Source organism: Arvicanthis niloticus, chromosome 23 (genome assembly GCF_011762505.2).
Source record: "Arvicanthis niloticus isolate mArvNil1 chromosome 23, mArvNil1.pat.X, whole genome shotgun sequence".
Classification (NCBI taxonomy): domain Eukaryota; kingdom Metazoa; phylum Chordata; class Mammalia; order Rodentia; family Muridae; genus Arvicanthis; species Arvicanthis niloticus.
In genome coordinates this window covers 17,373,034-17,392,727 of record NC_133430.1, presented here as the reverse complement: position 1 = coordinate 17,392,727, position 19,694 = coordinate 17,373,034, and the positions used below count along the sequence as shown (strand labels likewise).

General features: G+C 44.8%; 1 protein-coding gene across 4 annotated transcripts in view; it reads left to right on the top strand.

Annotated features, from left to right (window-relative positions):
• The window catches only part of Dglucy (D-glutamate cyclase), an 86,530-nt gene that overhangs the window by 53,950 nt on the left and 12,886 nt on the right, over positions 1 to 19,694 (top strand). For all 4 annotated transcript variants that reach the window (XM_076921401.1, XM_076921402.1, XM_076921400.1 and 1 more), the window contains 4 exons: positions 3,982 to 4,242; positions 7,398 to 7,497; positions 11,711 to 11,859; positions 14,373 to 14,492. In XM_076921401.1, coding sequence (XP_076777516.1) covers positions 3,982 to 4,242; positions 7,398 to 7,497; positions 11,711 to 11,859; positions 14,373 to 14,492 — 630 coding nt within the window. The remainder of the gene's footprint in view (positions 1 to 3,981; positions 4,243 to 7,397; positions 7,498 to 11,710; positions 11,860 to 14,372; positions 14,493 to 19,694) is intronic.

Genomic DNA, 19,694 nt, shown 5'->3' with positions numbered 1-19,694 from the left:
GGAGTCTCACTTAGAAATGGTTGCTTCTGTACCCTGAGGTTGTGGACAATAATGATCATTAAGCTTCCTGATAAACCGCCAGACGTGGCTTTTTCTTGGTTCGTTGACTCCTCTGTTCATTCATTTTGTGGAGACTAAGGTTTTATTGACATATGAACACATAGAAAACTCATCATATATGCCTACCACAGAAACACCCCAGAGGACGTGTTATGCCATGTGTACATAGAGTCTTATATGGTGTGCCATCTTCTTGCCTGGGCAATCAAAAAGAGCGTTCCAGGGCCAGTGAGATGGTTCGGTGGATAAAGACACTTGCCAGCAAGCTGGTGACCTGATTTTGATCCTCAGGACCCATGCAGTAGGAAACAAACAACTCTTGCAAGTTGCCCTCTGATCTCTGACATGCATGTAGCACATACATAGGCACATTTAAACATGTAGTTTTTAAAAAGGGTACTTCCTTACTTTCCTGGGTAGATATTTAATTTTATTTCTCTAATAGTTTCTCCCTCCCCAAGCTCAAGGCTCCCCCATTTAACATAGAGCTATGAGGAAAGATGAATTATTAGTTCTGTACTTAGCTTTGGGTTGAAAAAAAAAAAGGAGCCAAGAGCAAATTTACAGCCCCCTTGGTCACCCGTTGCTTTGTAAGGATGAGCAGAGAGGTCAGACACAACACCTGCCTTCCATTGGCGCTCCTGCAGACTGGTGTGGGGCTTGAAGCATGAGTCCCAGAGGAGGCAGATTGATGACTGTCTGATGTGCTGATTCTATCTAGGAAAAAACATCTTTAATCTGCAAGAACAATAGATGGTTTTGCTTCCCACTCGAATAAGCAGATATGATTAACGGTGGTGTGCAGTGCGCTGGGCACTATTTACCGAACTTATTAATAGAGGCACTCAGTCATTTTTAAGAGGACATTGACTTGCATATTATGTGTCTGGAGGACATGGAGGATGCAAGATTTATAGTAATGGTTTTTGCCCTGGTAATAAAACCATCATCTCTATGCATGGCCTGCAGTTGCCCAAACTCTCCTCCCCCACCCTCTCTTTAATATTACTCATCAGACTCCATGAGACATGTCACACTCGATTTTATTGTGCAAAATGCTGTTAATCTTCTCCTTTCTTGTCATCAGTACTTCATGTTCATTGTAGGAACATCAGAAAATACATGAAAATAGCCAGGGTGGTGATGTGTGTGTGTCTGATCCCTCAGCCTCCTAAATGCAGGAGGATCATTAATTCAAGCCTGGGGCTTGACTCTGTCTCAAAAAATGAATCTAATAATTAATAAAATTAAGTCCCATAGAAGAAAATATGTGAAAGTGAAGAAGCGATAAAATTTACCCGAATCCTGGAGCCTGAGGAGGTGGCTCAGTTAGTTAAATACTTACCAGGTTGGCAGGAGGAGGAGCTGGGTTCAGTCCCCAGCACACACATAAGAAGCATGGCACAGCAGTGTGTGCCTGGGATTCTAGAACTAAGAAGGCAGGCAAGAGGATCCCTGAGGCTCACCAGTCAGTCAGCCAAGCCAAATCGGTGAGCTCCAGGGTCAGTGAGAAAAACCTTGCCTCAAAAAAAAACAAAAACAAAAAATAACCTTTTTTATTTAAATTAATTGGAACAAGCAACCAAAGACTCATGACATCAATCTCTGGTCTCCATGTGCACATTCACGCAAACACACATGCATAAGAACACATATAAACACACACACCTATCCACACACTTTTTTCAAATACCAGAATTCATTATAGTCAATAAATTATTGATAGACTTGTATTTACCTTTAAAGTCCTTTTTTCGATCTCAAATCCTTGCATACAGGAATATATGTACTGGAACTCCATCATGATACTATTTTAAGACTTTTAAAAATAAACTGTAATGACTTTCCATATTATGAAATAATTTCCATGACATCTACATATTGTTTATTTGTTTGAGACAGAGTCTTACTTTATAGCCCAGGCTAGCCTTGAACTATCTGCAATTCCACCTGCCTCAGTCTCCCTGGAGGAGAGCTAGGACCATGGGAATGAGTCACTCAGTTTACAATATTTTAAAGGATCAGTTGTGTGAGCGTGCCACCATTTGACTAATAATCCATCACTGGCACCTTAAACAGTACCACAGTAAACACCCTTCTCACTAAATTTTACACATACCTGTGACTACTTTATTTGGGATGCCAGACACCAGAATGAGAGAATTGTAAAACATGTCAGAGAAAACAAAAATCACCTTCCAGGACCCAACTTCCAGTCCCTACTCTAACAACCAGTAGGTGGGAGTCTCTGTCCCCATAGACTTTCCTCTATCCAGGCTACCCTCCCTGTTATCCATGTAGAAGAACCCAAATATAGGACCAAGAACACAGAGCTATCATGTTTCAGGTCCTGTGTGGAGAACTTCTGGGGCTGCTTGGCAGGAATCTGACACTGGCCAAGACAAGGAAGTAAGTTCAGGCAGGAATCTAATTTTAGGCTAAAACAGAGAAGTAATTTCAGTCAGGACTCCAAGCCTTAGGCTAGAACAAAGAAATAGGCTTCAGGCATAAACGTGACTGTGGGCTAGGACAGGGAAGTAGGCTCAGATATTTTTGTCATCCTGGTGAGCCCTTAAAAACAGCAAGAGTGATGGGGGGGAGGTTGTGTGACTTTGTCTATTGCCTTGTTTGTTTCTTGACTGTTTGTATCTATTGTATTGTTGGTTCCTCAACCTAGAAATGACCTAAATACTTGCATGTAATTAAAAGGGTTTAAAAGGAAAGTGGGAATAAACAAGCCCGCCTCAGCTTTCAGTCTCAGAACTGGCTGGGGTCACGCTGCAATATTGTCTAATTGTCTCTTTTAATCCTCACTCCTGTGCTGGAAAACCTGTTGACTGAATGGGCTTGGTCAGCCTTGTATGGAATCACTCCCAGTCTGGAGCATTCTTTGTGTTTTCTGTGCCCTCTATGTCCCTTCGGCCTGCTCTAAAGACAGCTCGGCTAGAGTGGACGTTGAGTCACAGTCTGCCTCCCTATGGCACTTGTGTAGGAGTCTACCTGATGGTAGACAGAGGCATGCTGGTGTGAACAAGAGTCAGGAAGTAGTGTTGCTCAGCAGGTTGGATGGGCACCCTTAGGACTAACTGCCCCTCATCAGTGTCTCTTGGGACTGACTGCGTTACTCTACAGAGGCGTTACTCTACAGAGGCGTTGCTCAACTTCGCCACTAGAGGGCAGTCAATATATGCCTCTATTATAGGAGGCACAGTCCAGAGGTGCAGCGTGGTTGACACCCTAATATGCAAGCCTCTCCCAATAGGGGACAGAGGCCAATGAACAAGTGAGTAAATCCTTTACTGGTTTTCTGGGTCTCATCTTCTGCTACATTTTCCAGGATTGTCATCTCCTGGAATAATCACACCGCAAACCCTGTCTTGGGCTTGTAGGAAGGACTCACCAATAAATGTGTACCATTTTCTCCTTATATATTGTTTTATTAGTTAGGTTTTGCTAAACTAGTCTAACAAATGAGCCTCAGCATGCTTGCTCAAAGGCCACAGAAGCCTGTGTCACCTTCCCTGTGTCACCTTCCTGTAACAGCTCACAGCATGACTTCAGAGTGTTTTGGGTCAACAGGGAGGGACCCCGCTTTACCCAGCCACTTGGGGTCCCAGCAGCTCTGCCATCATACCTGCTGTAATTATCAATCATAATTTCAGACAAAAAGAGGGTAGGTGTGTTTGGAGAGACACAGGAAAGTACAGGGCCAGGCTCAGCAGGGCATCACTTCCTCATGTGCCTTGAGACCAAGCCAGTCTTGTGGCTAAGAGAGAGGCTAAGAGAGACAAGAATGCATATGAACAGGTCAGACTGCCACACCCCTCCATATGACTTCTGGTCCAAAACCAACACCAACCATCAGTGAATCTACCTTAAACACAATCAGCTAGGCATGTTACTTTACTTTTGTGATTTTAGGTAACCGAGGAATCGGGCACCTACTCCTAAAAGATGAGTTGTTGCAGTCTGCTCTGTCACTGTCTCATGCCCGCTCCATACTGGTCACCACTGGATTCCCAACACATTTCAATCATGAGCCCCCAGAAGAGACAGATGGCCCGCCAGGAGCCATCGCCTTAGCTGCCTTCCTACAGGCTCTGGGGAAGGAGACCACCATGGTAGTAGACCAGAGAGCCTTGAACTTGCATACGAAGATTGTTGAAGATGCTGTTAAGCAAGGTGAGCAGGGACGTGGGGTCAAGCCATTTCCCCAAGCAGGTCTTCATGGGCGGAGACTGGAGGAAATCAATGTGCCGACCTCCAGGCATATACCCAGCTCCAGGATGTATCCTCGTAACAGGCTGTTTTAATCTCCAAGCCCAGAAAAACTTTGTTATAAGCAATAAGAGTTTCATTTTATAGAAAAAGATGTTGAGGTTCCAGAAGGTCCAGGTGATCTACTCAACCACTGTTGTCCACGCGATGACCAGTCCCCACCAGCACCACCAGTCAGTGCTCTGGAGATTTAAAGCTATGTGAACCCAATCCAGAACCCCATGACATAGATCTTAGTGAACACTCGAAGGTACACACATCCCCTCCTCACTTTCCCTACCCCTTCCCTCAGCTTCTTGGCTCTGTCTCCCAGGAAACCACCTGCACACCCCATCTCAAGCCTTGGCTGCAGGGCAACCAGAGTGTTATAAGAATAGAGGCAGGTTGTTCTTGAAAAAGGAGGCTGAGACCAGAGTTACATGTGACCTCTACAGGGGAAGCTCTAGGGAGACCACTGTGGGGATAACAGGGACAGAGCTAGGATTTCACCTCGGGGTCCCTCACAAGGAGAAGGGAGAGGAGGCATCAAGGGATCCTAGACAGATCAGCAAGTGAGACCAGAAAACCACAGGACATGTGACCGTGTCAAACTCTGCTCCAGGGCCAACAGAAGGTGCCACCTGACTCTGCTCTGTGGCTATGCTTAGCATTAATTATACATAGAGAGGAGAGAGAGAGAGAGAGAGAGAGAGAGAGAGAGAGAGAGAGAGAGAGCGAGCGCTGTGCCCTACTCTTCTCCTGGGAGCTCAGTTGGGTTGGCTAAAAAATATAGCTGCTTTATTGGATTCTGTAGAACTAACTTTCCTTCTCTCTCTCTCTCTCTCTCTCTCTCTCTCTCTCTCTCTCTCTCTCTTTCTGTCTTTCTTTGGTTGGTTTTTTGAGGCAGGGTTTCTCTGTGTAGCCCTGGTGGAGCTGTACTGGAACTCACTCTGTAGACCAGGCTGGCCTCAAACTCAGAGATCCGCCTGCCTCTGCCTCCCAGGTGCTGGGATTAAAGGTGTGCGCCATCACCACAGCCAAACCTAAAACTTTTGTTTTGTTTGGATTAAGCAAATGCAGCAAGTGGATTTGTTCATGATTGTTATTGCAGCCTTTTTTACTGAGGCCTAGGAAATGACCCAGAGGGAAAAAAAGACAGAATCCCTTCTCCCCTCTCATGCCCAGCGAGGACTGTACTCCGTAGCTCCGAGGAGGGAGCCACATCTCTCTGACCCACCTTGACAGGGCTTTTGTGTGTCCTTTCTCAGATACGGAGCTCATGTTGCCTGGCTGGGCTTCCACTCCCCTGACTAGCGTCTGATGCAGTACAGCCAGGGAAGTGAGGGGTGGCTCTACTCAGCACCCACTAGCACCCGACCCCAGCCAGGAAACTGACCATCGTGGTGCCACCCCAGATTCCCTGTTGGCCATCTTTCCTTCTTCTTGAAGATTTGCCCTGGGCCTGTGAATAAGCCAGGATTCTTCCCCAAGCTGCTGAGAGCAAGATGAATGAAAAACCAAATGAATTTCATTTGGGGAGATATGTGTAGTATTTTTCACATAATCTACAATAATATGTGTTATTTGTGTAATCACAAAAACGTTCTTTTTTAACAATCAATTTCACTTTGTAATCACTACTATACAAGTATTAACCTGCCGTTGATGGCCTCAATCGCAACCAGTGGGTCCTGAGCAGAGAAGTGAGACAGAAAGACCAGGAGCAAAAGAGACTCACAGGCAGCTGTGAGCGTAGCACAGGGAGAACAGACTCTCAGGAGACAGCTCAGGAAGGGATGAACAGGGGCTTTTGGGTGAGTGTACATTATTGGTCCAGGCCAGGGTACTGGGGATGCCTCATTTGCATAAAGAGGAATTCCAGGTGCTGCTGGACCTTATAAGGGGAGAGAAAGTTTAACCTGGCTAGAGGGCTATGTGACCTCTTGGAGGTGGGGGGGGGGGCAGTGCAAAGGGGGGTGGGGTGCAGGGCTACATGTGCCAGGACATACAGGCCAAGGGTGGAGTGGGAAAGCAATCTAACTCAGATGATTTCAGAAGGAGACTTCTGGGGTTTGGACACACCTCGACCTCAGTCTTGCTCAGGGCTTGCTACCCACCTCCCATGACTCCCTGGCCCCACACTAACCGAAGTCTCTGGGACTCTGCCTCAGTTGTTACTGGTCTTCTCTGGAGGAATGTTTGTTTGGAGAGGGAACTAGTAAGGTCTGGGAGTAGGAACTCAATGGCTGGTTTTAAAATGTCAACTTGCTTCAACCTGGAGTCACCTGACAAAAGAATCTCAGTTGAGGATTTAGATAAAGTTGGCTTGTGGACATGTCTGTGTGGGACTGTGGGCACCACCATTCCCTGGGTAGAGGCTCCTGGATGGTATAAAAAAGGAAGAAGCTAGCGGCAAGCAGGCAGTGTGTGGCATTCATTTCTCTCTGCTCTTAACTGTGGATATGATGTAATTGCTCGAGGTCCTGCCTCAACTTCCCTTCAGTGATGGCCTGCAGACTAAGGTTGTAAGCTAATTAACTCTTTCTTCCCCGAAATTGCCTTCGGTAACAGTAACAAAAATTAGAACTAAGACAGAACTGGAGCTGTGATACCAGCACAGATACTGTACCTGACTCTGATCAACATCCTTGGTATCTGAGCGTCGTTTTCTTCTATAAAACGAAAAGTTACAATCACTTTATGGAACATGATTATGAAATTTAAATGTGAGCATTCATGTCAAGTGCGGGACCCCTGTCATCTGGGCATCTAAACAGTACACAGTATCTTGCTGTTCTGGCAGTGGGCCAGAACAGACCTTCTGTTGACATGGAGATTTATTATGGAGCATTTGACACACCACACATCTCCAGGTCTATACTGGTCCAGTTCAACCCTCCGTCCCCTGCCAACTATGTAGTTCAGTCAGAACTAAAAGTAAACCTGTGCTCCTCTGAATTCTATCAAAGCATATTGAAGGAGACCACTCAATAATGGGTATAGTACTATCCGAAGATACTTTTCAAAAGCACACCACAGCCCCAACACTGATGTGACTACCCATTGTCTTTATTCTCAAGGAGTTCTGAAGACACCAATCCCCATATTAACTTACCAAGGAAGATCCATGGAAGATGCTCAGGCATTTCTGTGCAAAGATGGGGACCCCAAGTCTCCTAGGTATGTATATAGTACCCTGATGGAGTTGCATGGTGATGGGGAAAGACCACATCCTTATAACCTTGCTGACAAGGTTTTTGAATACCTCTCATCCTATAAGGCATTCGCTCAACAATGGGATCTTATAGTAGTCAAAGCCTTTCAACTGGGGGTAGCCAAAACTTTCAGAAAACAAAACAGAAATAGCATTGTTCCGTTTGTATAGTGATGAAAAGTGTTTTCCTGAAACACTCCCTCCCGTCCCCTTCTTCTCTTTCCTACTCTACACGTTAGTGTGTGTGTGTATTGCTGTGTGTTGTGGTCTGACATTTTGAGAACCCCTGTTTGTTGTATGTTTCAGATATAATAACTTATACAATGCTTTATACACTTTTTAAAACTAAGATAACACGATGTGCGTTGCAAACCAGTACATGCATGAAACGGAGATAGACATTTAAAAACCAATTACAGGACTCAGATGGGCTCTATATGCAGTGTACTCTGGTGCTTTCTGGTGTGTGTGTGTGTGTGTGTGTGTGTGTTTTACCACAAACGTTCTTTGTTCTAAGTAGTGCTGCTCAGAACAAGGGCAGACAAACATCTCTTCAGGTTCCTGTTTTTGGCCCTTTCCAGTATGTACACTGCAGCTGAATTTCTGGATCATATGAGAAGTCTGTTTTTAACATTTTGAAGAACAGCTATACTATTGCACCATGAAGTTGAGATTTTGAAGAACTCCACCGTGGGTGTATTTAAAGATGTGAAAATGCTAGTTTTGTGTTCTCACTTTGGATTATCAAAACAACATCCCTGCTAACAGGGCTCTGCAGTTAAGAGCATTTGCTACTCTTGCACAGGACCTGGGTTCAGCTCCCATCACCCACACTGGGCAGCTCACAACTGCCTGTGACTCAAGTCTCGGGCAGTGGTTCAAAAACCTGTGGGTGATGACTCCTTTGGGGGTCACATGTAATAAGATATCCTGTGTATCAGATATTTACATTATGATTCATAACAGCAAAATTACAGTTATGAAGCAGCAAGTAATTTTATGATTGGGGTCATCACAACATGAGAAACTGTGTTAAAGGTTCACAGCATTAGGAAGGTTGAGAACCACTGTCCCAGTGGATCTGATACCCTCTCTGCCTTTCACAGGCACTTCATACACATGGTACATATAGAGACAAGCAGGTACACACATGCATAGAAATAAAAGTGAAGAGTAAAACATTCCTGCTAAAAAGGATACCAACAGCAATGCTTACTAAGCTCTAAGGAGCTGTGGGTTCCTTAGCAAATGCTTCCTTAACCCTGTCAATGCTATAGATGCCCTCCAGATGTGTGATGCCCCCAGATGTGTGATGCCCTCCAGATGTGTGATGCCCTCCAGATGTGTGATGCCCTCCAGATGTGTGATGCCCTCCAGATGTGTGATGCCCTCCAGATGTGTGATGCCCCCCAGATGTGTGATGCCCTCCAGATGTGTGATGCTCTCCAGATGTGTGATGCCCTCCAGATGTGTGATGCCCTCCAGATGTGTGATGTCCTGCAGATGTGTGATGCCCTGCAAATGCATGATCCCTGCAGATGAGTGATGTTCTGCAGATGTGTGATGTCCTGCAGATGTGTGATGTCCTGCAGATGCATGATCCCTGCAGATGTGTGATCCCTACAGATACGTAATGGCTGCAGATGGAAAACATGAGGTGTGGAAAGGTGATGTGTAGTTCAGAAGACCAAACAACTCACTCAAGGCCAGTGATGGGAAGACCTAGAGTGTGACCTATGTGACAGGACTCTACAACCACTTGACCACCGTGCCACCTGTGCCCTTATTTCTCTACTTGTTTGTCTCCTAAGGAATCCATGTTATGTTCCATTCATTTGTTCCTCTTTCAAATTCATTTCTAATTGTTTAACATCTGTGATATGAGAGGTTGAGAAGGAGGACACTGGGCCCAGAGCAGCCACACTCAGTTCCTCTCTGACTGGCCACTCTATTGGACAAGGGACACTGGATGGAGTATTAGCGACATCTCCCAGATACCCAGGTGCCCTGACCTTTCAGCTTCTGACACTATTGGATTGCGGAAGATCCAAGTGGCTGTTTGTTAGAGGTTGCCGAGGTAGGCTTGAAAGATGGAGAAAATTAAGGGGGCATGGAAAAGGAAAGTAGCTCTCATTCCAGAGACTCCCAGAGAGAAACTGAACACAACTACTGTGGGGCTGTAGCTTGTGTGTGACCATGGATCCTGTTGGGCTGAGTTGTGGGTCCTGCGCATCTGCCACCCCAGATGGCTGGAACCGTGTCTCAGGGGACAAAATTTGACTGAGTTCACTCCATGCGGCACCGGGCTATGGGAAGCCACAGAGCTCCACTCAGGGCATTGGGAGATCCCAGTCTGAGGTCCTGCGGGGGCCAGAGCTCTTGTGTTGTGGACCCCCTGGCAAGAAGGTGGGTGGGGATCAACTGGTCTCAGACCCTTGGGCTCCCAGGTGCTGCTGAGAGACTGCAGAAAAGTTGAGACAGGGGCGCATGGGCTGGACTGGCCTGCAGTCAAAAGGAGCAGTGGGGTGGGGAGCTCCAGAAGTGCCCCACAGGGTAGAGACTCTTGGTCATGGTGACTTGCTTGGCTGGGTCATAGCTGGCTTGGCTAGCTTGCTTGAGTTGGCAGGCCTCCGTGGCTGGACCATAGAGAAGTCCTCTAGTGGGAGATTAGGCAGTAGCTTGTTAGTTGAAGTCCCCCTCCATGGTTCCCCACAGGTGGGCCCCAAAGACAAGAGGAAGTCCATGATCTTAAAACGCGTATTGTCATGGTGGAAAGTGGATGAAGCTGTGCCCTGTGTTTTCAGAGTGGGCCTGAGGTTAAATACCTTTTGCAAGTAGGAGGAGGGTCTGGGAAGGAATGCTTAATTGGCTATGCCCTCTGGCCTTTAGGTAACTCATGGATATGGAGATCTTTTGAGGCCTTGCAGCCTGTAGTCATACCCTCTACCTGTGCTACATGACACAAACCTCTCTTTGGGAGGGGCTATAGAGGGTTGTTCTAAGTGAAAGGAACCAGGGCCCAGGAGCAAGGCTGAACATCTACTGTCCCTTTAGGATCTCTGGGGTTCAAGGCCTGCGCTCAACCAGGTACCTAGCTGCCTCTCACAGCCCACTGCCACACACACTATAAAGCCCAAATAGGTATATGTAGGACTGGAGAAAGCACTTACTACTCTTGTAGGGGATCCAAATGGGATTCTTAGCACCCACACCAGGTTCCAACCTCCACACCATTTGCTGTGGCATACACACACTCAACCATACCCAATAATAATAGTAATACATTTTAAAAAAGGTAATAAAAGTTCAAAGTCATCCTTAGCTACATAGCATGTTAGAGGCTACCCTGGGCTACAAGAGATCTTATCTCAGGGAAGAACAACAGAACCAAAACCAGCAGAAGGCTGTGCTTAGTCAAGGCCAGGATACTGTGAACTTGATTTTACCTATATTAGCAATCACCCTCCCCCCAGTTCATCCAAGTAGTGTAACTTATAAAACTATCTTACCATTTACAAAAGTAATATTTTAAGATAAGTAAACCAGCTCACATCTTTTACCTAACTTTTAAATTTTGTTTAATCTTTAAAAGCCTTATTGTAAATGATACCTTTTGAGTTGTATAACTTGGCCACAAAACTATATATATATCACATATATTGCCACTATAAACACCTGAGTGTTTCTCTCTGTCTTGAGAAGCCCATGTTCATGTCTAGGGTGTGTACTGTTCTTTTGGTCTATGTACTGGTCTATGTGTGTGGCAGGAGGGGTGTAGGAGAGGTGGGGGAGGGAGAAAGACAAATCACCCCTACTTAAATCTGAAGTGTGTACTATCTCCTATCTGTCAATAGACTTGCTAATTTGGCTTCTCTCTGACTTGTTCCAAAATTCTTTTGGCAATGTCATCAATGTAGTGAAGGATCCAGTTTTACCTGAGTGGAGGTTGCAAGACTTCCTCAGGCTTCTGCCATCAGTCCTGGGCTATGTCTTCCCACCAACAATGTAGTGAATTAGTGCCCTGTGATGGCTCTTGCACAAAGGAGGTCCTCAGTCAGGCTCATGGGATTAAAAGAGACAAGTTAAGGCACCAGGGGTCATTCACAGGGACACACAAGGTTAGAGCCAGGGAAGCTGCCATTTTCCCTATGAAGACTTACCGCCATTGCTTCCGGGCAGATTTGACCATCTGGTGGCCATAGAGCGTGCGGGAAGGGCTGCTGATGGCAATTACTACAACGCAAGGAAGATGAACATCAAGCACTTAGTTGACCCCATTGATGACATTTTTCTTGCTGCACAAAAGATTCCTGGAATCTCATCAACTGGTAAGTGGGGGCACTAAGAATTCCACATGAACACGCCATTGCTAATCATCTTTTATTGACCATTGGGCACAGGCCAGGAAAGGGTTACGTGGTCACTGTTGCTTTTCACCCACCTCCAAACTGGGATTTGTTTACTTCAGCCAGTCTAGACATGAATGACACCATTATTAAGAAATGCAACATTCCCTTAGGAGAAAGGGAAATGACACGCATAGAACATACCCGATTTGCCTGACTCAGAAGTAATTAATTCATCATGAAATATTAATAATCGTGAAATCGAGGCATGCCGTATCATTGTGACCAGACAGGCTGGACGGCGTCATGTGTCACCTGAAGAAACACTTCACTTTTTGAGTATATTAAGAGCAGGATAAGCAAATTGCTTCCATTAATAGTGTAGTGTGGTAAATAGATTTTGTACTGAACTTCATACTTTTTTCTAAGAACTTTCACAACCTCTATATATTTTCTACCCTACTCAAAAACCTTATGAGGTAGAAAGAAAGTAGAAGAGAAAACGAGGCCTAGGGAGGTTGAAGCTGGCTAGATAATCAGCATTGCCAGCGGGATCTCCAGCCACTCTGTCCTTACTGTTAAAGAACCACCTTGCTGTAATGACTGAGCCAGTCCCCCAAGGACACCAGCTCTTCCTCTGTCAGGAGAGCTGGGCAGGACTAGGATAATTAAAGCCTGTCTGTCCTTCTGTTATTCTCCAGGCCTTGAGTGTTTCCCAGATCCATTAGTCCCCTCTGACTTTTGAGGTTTTGAGGAGTGAATGGGAAACCTTCTGGGATGATTAGAAAGTTTCTGCAAAACCCTAGATTTTCCCAGAAGAGGCTGTGGGTGGGGCACAGGCAGTGTGGTCTGCCTTGGTTGGTTTCTCACTTCCTGTCACTCTGGGCTGGGCAGGTAAAGGACTCAATGCCTGCAGGGAGGCGTCACCAGCACTGGAGAAGAGTCAGAGTCCAAAGGAACAATTAGCAGGCAGAGCCTAGGAAGCTTGGGAGCATGAGTGCTGGCTCTCCTTGGCACCTCACTACTCCTCACATGTCCAGGTGGTTGTATTATTTTTGTCATCCACACAGGCTGTCACAAATTTAGAAACTGTTCAGAGAAAAATGGTCAGAGTAGAAGCAGAAAAAAAATAAAATCCTCGGAGTGTTAATAGAAGGTATTCAGTCAGTCACAGCAGTCTGAGTCTTCTGGCTCAGTCAGATCACCAATGCTTGAGGTGGTCTGGTTCGTCCTCTCCATCAGCTCCTGATAAGTGCTAGTCAGTACCCAGCACAGCGGTTCTCAGCCTTCCTAATGCTTCAGCCCTTCGATACCTCATGCTGTGGTGACCACCGCCCCCAACCATAAAATTATTTTGTTGCTACTTCATAGTTGTAATTTTGCTATTGCTATGAATTATAATGTAAATATCTGATATGCAGGATATCTACTATGCAACCCCTGTGAAATGGTCATTTGACTCCAAAAGGGTTGTGACCCACCAGTGTAGAGCCACTGCTTGAGCAGAATTCTTCCATGAATTATAAGCTCTTGTGGAAGAAACTCAAATACGGTAATACCAAGTTCTGTGGTCCAGGACGGTTCAGTTTTCTGTCACTAAGGTGCTGGGACACGCCCTTGCATTAAAAGTTATTAAGACCATCCTCACTATGCTGTACAGGATGGTCCCCAACTCCTGAACTACAGCAGTCCTCCCACCTAGCTCTCCAGAGAAACTGTGTCTGGAGCTATAGGCAGGTAGACGCCTATCATTCCCAGCTTACCTGACTGTCCAGTACACAGCAATGTGTGTTCTCGGCAGGATGTTTCAGGCGTTAACCAGATCCCCTTTTGGTTTAGGTTTCAATGAACAGCATACATATTTTTCACATTCCTTAAGCAGAAGCCTTTAAAGCTGTGGTTCTCAACCGGTGGGTCTCAACCCCTGAATGACCCTTTCACAGAGGTCACATATCAGATATCCTGCATATCAGATATTTACATTATAATTCATAAAAGTGGCAACATTATAGTTATGTAGTGGTAGCAAAAAAAATAATAATTTTATGGCTGGGGTCACCATGACATGAGGGAACTGTATTAAAGGGTCGCAGCATTGGGAAGGTTGAGAAACACTGCTTTAAAATAAAATGCAGTTCACCTCTGCCAGCAGGCTATTGGCCAGTCACATGGTACAGCCCAGTGGGAGGAGGCACTGTGTGGGAGCTACTGAGTGTCACATACCCTTGTCTCCAGTGAGCCTGCCAACACAAGGGGTCCCACCAGTGACTGGATGTGGTGACCTAATAAGACACGGTCCCACTCCAGTGAGCTCCAAAGTCAGATTCACTCGTAACTCTGGAAGTTTCTATAAGACCTGAAGAAGAATCAACAACTGGTTGTGAGAAACCTATTCAGCGCCAATCACTGACATGTGGGGAGAAACTGTCTTGTCCGACTCCCTACCCCCACTTTGCCCCCATCCCGTATCCTGACTCTGTTTCCCTTCCCTTCAGGCATCGGTGACGGAGGTAACGAACTCGGGATGGGCCGAGTAAAGGAGGCCGTGAGGAAGCACATTAGAAATGGGGATGTCATTGCCTGTGATGTGGAGGCTGACTTTGCTGTCATTGCTGGTGAGTATCTGTGTGTGCCAAGGAGAGCCTGGTGGGCCAGGTGAGTGGCCTGGCTTCAAGCCTGACCAGGTGTGCTGGACAGTTTTTAGTCACACTACAAAGCCCTGAAAGAAACAGCCTCAAATGAAGAAGGATGGTTTGCATCCAGAGCACAGCTGCTGGCTTTATTGTTCCCGGGCCTGTAGCAAGGCAGGACGTCATGGTAGAAGCGCTGCCTATTCCATGGTGACCAGGAAACAGAGCAAGAGGCCTTGTGTTTCCCTGGCAGGCTACTTCTGCTTGTGTTCTGTCTGGGTTCGTACCCTATTGAAAGGTTCTGCTCGTACTTGGGTTGGGTCTTCCTTATTCAGTTGCTGTCTGACATGCCCGTCTTCTCTGGAAACACCCACCTTCACAGACACACCTGGACGTGAGCTTTTCTTCTCTGCACCAGGGTAGGGAAGAAGCCTGGGTGGGAACTCAGCCATGCAAAAAAAAACAAAAACAAAAACAAAAAAAACAAACAAAACAACAACAACAAAAAAACAAAAACAAAAAACAAACAAAAAAACATTTACAATGTGTCAAGCATTGTTCTGGGTTCTGGGACAACAAAAGATGTGTCCCAAAGAATTTTCTTTCCAGAGTTAAGAGACAATGGCTGTGATGAATATACATACCAGATGATACGGTGATGAGAGGTGTGAGGACAGCAGAGCTGGGGACAGATGAGAGATAGGAGAGCCACTTCGATCAGTGGTCAGCGAGAACCTATGCCATGGTGGACTGGAGAAGGTTTTTCCATGGCTCCTTTCACAAACTCCTGCCTCAGACTTCCTGTCCTTCTTGTTGCTGCCCGTCCTCCCAGGATCAACCTTTCTTGTGTGTCCAGATGTTTCAAAGCCTGGCTTTCTCTTAGCCTCCCTAGAAGTTTCTGGAAGTATTGACATCTGAAAAAGGCTGTCTCCTGTTCATGGCCAAGAACGAAACACACTCTGGGATAGGGGAGCTATTGTTGAGTTACTGGAGGTCACTACACAAACATGGATTGAACTTCAGACAGCCAGGTACATCCCTTTAATCCCTTGGGAAGGGGCAGAGGAACTTGAAGCCAGTCTATACGGTGAGTCCCAGGATTCCAAGCTAGCCAAGGATACATAGCAAAACCTTGTCTTAAAAAAAAAACAAAAAACAAAATCCAAAACAAAAAAACAACTCCAGGGGACCCGATCATGGGGATCACTTTGACATGGGGAGGGGCTTATTTCTGGGCACTTAACTAGGGATTTATAGTGAATATCGGAGGAAAATAGCTTCCTGCTTGTCGTGGAACTAGAAAAAAAAAAAAGGAAGTGTTCAGAAATATACCATCTCACTCGGTTCTAAATAAGATCTGACCTCAAAAGAAACCACAGTCTGCTGTGCTGTGAGCAAAGCCATACTTGCCTAGGAGAAGGGAAATAACCAGGACCAGCCCACTGCCACCTTCCAGTGAGAGAAAAGAGATAACCAGCTCTATTTCTATGGAAAGAAACTAAGAAAGGAGAAAAAGAAACTAAACGTAACCCTAATCAAAAGAGGGCAGAAGCCACTATATTAATTTCAGTCAGAGCAGACTCCAGAATAAAGAAAGTTACCAGGAATTTTTTAAAAAGCACATTCATATTATAAAAGGGCCAGTATACAAGGGAGATATTACAATCCTTTGTGTATGTGTATCTAATACCAGAGTGGTAATGTGTGTGTGTATGTGTGTGTGTGTGTGTGTGTATGTGTGTGCGTGTAAGTGTATGTATATGTCTACACACACACACACACACACACACACTATACAGAGGGAGAAAGAAAACATCAGCACAGAAAAATAGAGTCAACTATTATAGTTGGATATTTTAACAGCCCTGTATCAGGAGTGTCAGATATAGCAGGCATAAAATCTGTAAGTCACAGTTGAACCTAATGATCCTGTCAATCAACCAGATTGAATTGACACATGCATTAGTTACTTTTCTATTGCTGTGATAAAACAACATGACCAAAGGAGGGTAGAGAACAGACTGTTTATTTTGGCTTATGGTTCCAGAGGGTTAGAGGTCATGTGACAGGGAGGAGGCCAGCAAGCATCACAGCGGTAGGAACAGAAAACAGAGAGCTCACATCTTGAACTACACAAAGCAGAGAGAGCAAACTCAAAGTAGGCCAGGCTTTTTACTATTAAAGCTCATCCCCAGTGATGTACTTCCTCTAACAAGACCACACCCTCTATGCTGCCCCGCAAACATCACCATCAACTGAGGACCAAGTACTCACATGATCATGACTATGGGGCACATCTCATTCAAACCACCACTGAATGCACGTATTAGAAAATAAGACATAACTAACCTCAGTTCTCTTAGTGTCCACCTTCAGGAAGTAGGGAAGAACAGATAAAGACTGAAGTATCAGAAGAAAATGAAGAACAAAAATGGTCAGAAACTGGAAAATTAGAAAAAAAATAGCTAAAATCAACAAAACCAAAGGCAAGCTTTTGAAAAGATCAGTAAGGTTGGTAATCTAGCCAGGCTGAGACAAACAAGCAAGAAAGTATGAATTACCATCCAAAATGAAAGAAGGGATTTATGGACACACAGAGGATACGGAAGAACTATTATAAACAATTATATGTCCACAAATTTTGATAATATACATAAAATGGATCCACTTCTTGAAAGACATACACATACAAAAAGAAATAGGAACAGTCCTCAAGGAAATTGAACCGACAAGTCAATACCCTTCAAAGCCAGAGGGCACAAGGCCTGCATGGGTCTGCTGATGAACTCTAAAACATTTACAAAAGAGATTACAACAGTTTTCTACAGTGTCTTCCAGAAGACTGAGGCAAAGGGAATAGTTTCTAATTCACTGTATGAGTCCAATCACCTGAAAACCAATACAACACCTTTATAAGAAAAACTATAGTTCACTATCTTTCAGGAACACGAATACAAAAATAGCAGGGCTGCTGAGATTTCTCAGTGAGTTCTAGGATTTGCCATCAAGTGTGATGGCCTGAACTTGAGTGTGAGACCCATATGTGCATGTGCACACTAGTGCACAAATACATTCTTACGTACACATATGAATACTTGCCACAGACCCCAACAATATATAAAAAAATTACTAACAAACTAGGATTTATTACAGATATGAAGGATAAACAAATAATCAAAAGTCAATTCATATGATCTTACATATTAACAAACTAAAGAAGAAAAGTTACATGGTAAGGCAAAAGATATAGAAAACATATTTTAAAAAGTCCAGCCTGGAGTGGTGTGGTAAGGAGGTCTTTTCTCATCAGTTTTTTTTTTTTTTAACATCATACCAGAAATCCCAGTTAGTGCAAAGAAGTAAAAACTAAATATTCCATGTTCATGGAAAAGAATTCTCAACAGTGTTGGGATGTTAGTTCTCCCAAGTTGACCTTTAAACTCAACACAAACTAAAAGAACATCCCTGGAAGTTATCTCATAGACACTGTATTAGTTGCCTTTTCAGCATTGGGACAAAAATCCCTGAGAAAGGGGATTTAAGGGAGGGATTTAAGTGTTATTTTGGCTCACAGAGTGAGGGGCGCAGATCATCATGAGGCAGTTTGTGTGGGAGGCCATGGACCACATTGTGCCTGTAGTCAGGAGGTAGGAAATACTGGTAATACTTACCTCACACTCTCCTTTTCTCTTTTCTTTCCTTCCCTCCTTTTACCTCCTTTCGTCTGTGTGATGTATATCCTCTGACCTCCACCTCCACACCACGACGTGGAATATGCATGTAACTACACACATGCACACACACACACAAATAAAAATATATAATTACCATACAGGGCTGAAAAGATGTTTAAAACTGCATGCTGCTCTTGCAGAGGATCCAAATTCAGTTCCCAGCCTCCACGAGGTGGCTCACAACTGCCTGTGACTACAGCCTCAGGGGATCCAATGTCCTGTGATGACCTCTGAGGGCTCCTGCATGCACATGGTATACATACATACATACATACATACATACATACAACATTCACACTTTGACATTTATTCAAATGAATTAAAGGCATATGTCTACATAGAAACCTGCACCGCACACGGACAGGTGTTCATTCTTTATTCATAACTGATAAAACTAAGAAGTGACAAAACGTCCTTCAATGAGTAGAAGTATGAACTAAGTCCATACAGATGGTGGGGTATATTCTAAGAGAGAGAGAGAGAGAACCACAAAGGAGATGAGGAACTCTAATATCATATCAGTAAATGTGCAAGCCAGTCTGAAAGGGCTGTGTGATCTGAACCCAGCCATATGATGTTCTGGCAAAGGTAAAATCATGGAGACTGTGAAAGAATCAGCGGCTGCTAGGGACTAGGTCAAAGTTTACAGTGAGCTCAGCTCACACGGGGTCTCCAGCGCATGAACTTAAGTAAGCTGCCTTTCATGGTCCCCTCTCATCTTTCCCATCCCCCACCATGTACCCCATGGTCCAGGTCTAATGGCCACGGCCATTGCTTAAATATAGCATGGGTTTTCCATCTCGTTAACTGAAAAGATGATGTCATAGTAAGGCCAAAGGCATTCTTAAAACACTGGTAGTACAGGGTAACGACACAGGCAGATATGCTGTGTCATCCCACCGTAACACAGTCAGCAGTTTTAGCTTGCCTGTGCTTCCTCCTCAGTGCATAGCCATCCTCTGTCATTTTAAACTGGTGACCAGGAAGTTTAAATTCTGCCTTTTCCTTTGTTATGGCTTCCCAGGCATGTTTTTATTTTCTACAGTTTCAGAGGCTGAGGATGAACTCTGGAATTGTACCACGAGAATAGACTTAACACTGCTCAACTGTATTCTGTACTCTCACAAATGGTGATGTTTTGGATAAATGAATCAATAGATACTTAATGCTGTATAACTGTACCTTTAAAGGTGATGACATTAAGACAGGGTCTTACTATGTGTCTGAAACACCATAGACAAGGTTGTCCTCAAACTCATAGAGATCTGTCTGTCTCCACCTCCAAGTGCTGGAATTAAAGGCATGTGCCACTCTGCCTGGCCCAATTCTGATAGTTTAAATAGGTGTATTATGGTTCTGGGTTCTGCCTCTCCTGGTTGGGTGTCTGGGTGCCACTGGTATACCAGTTAGGAGAGGGCAGGGCAAAGTCCGGAATGGGTGGGGTCTGTAGTCT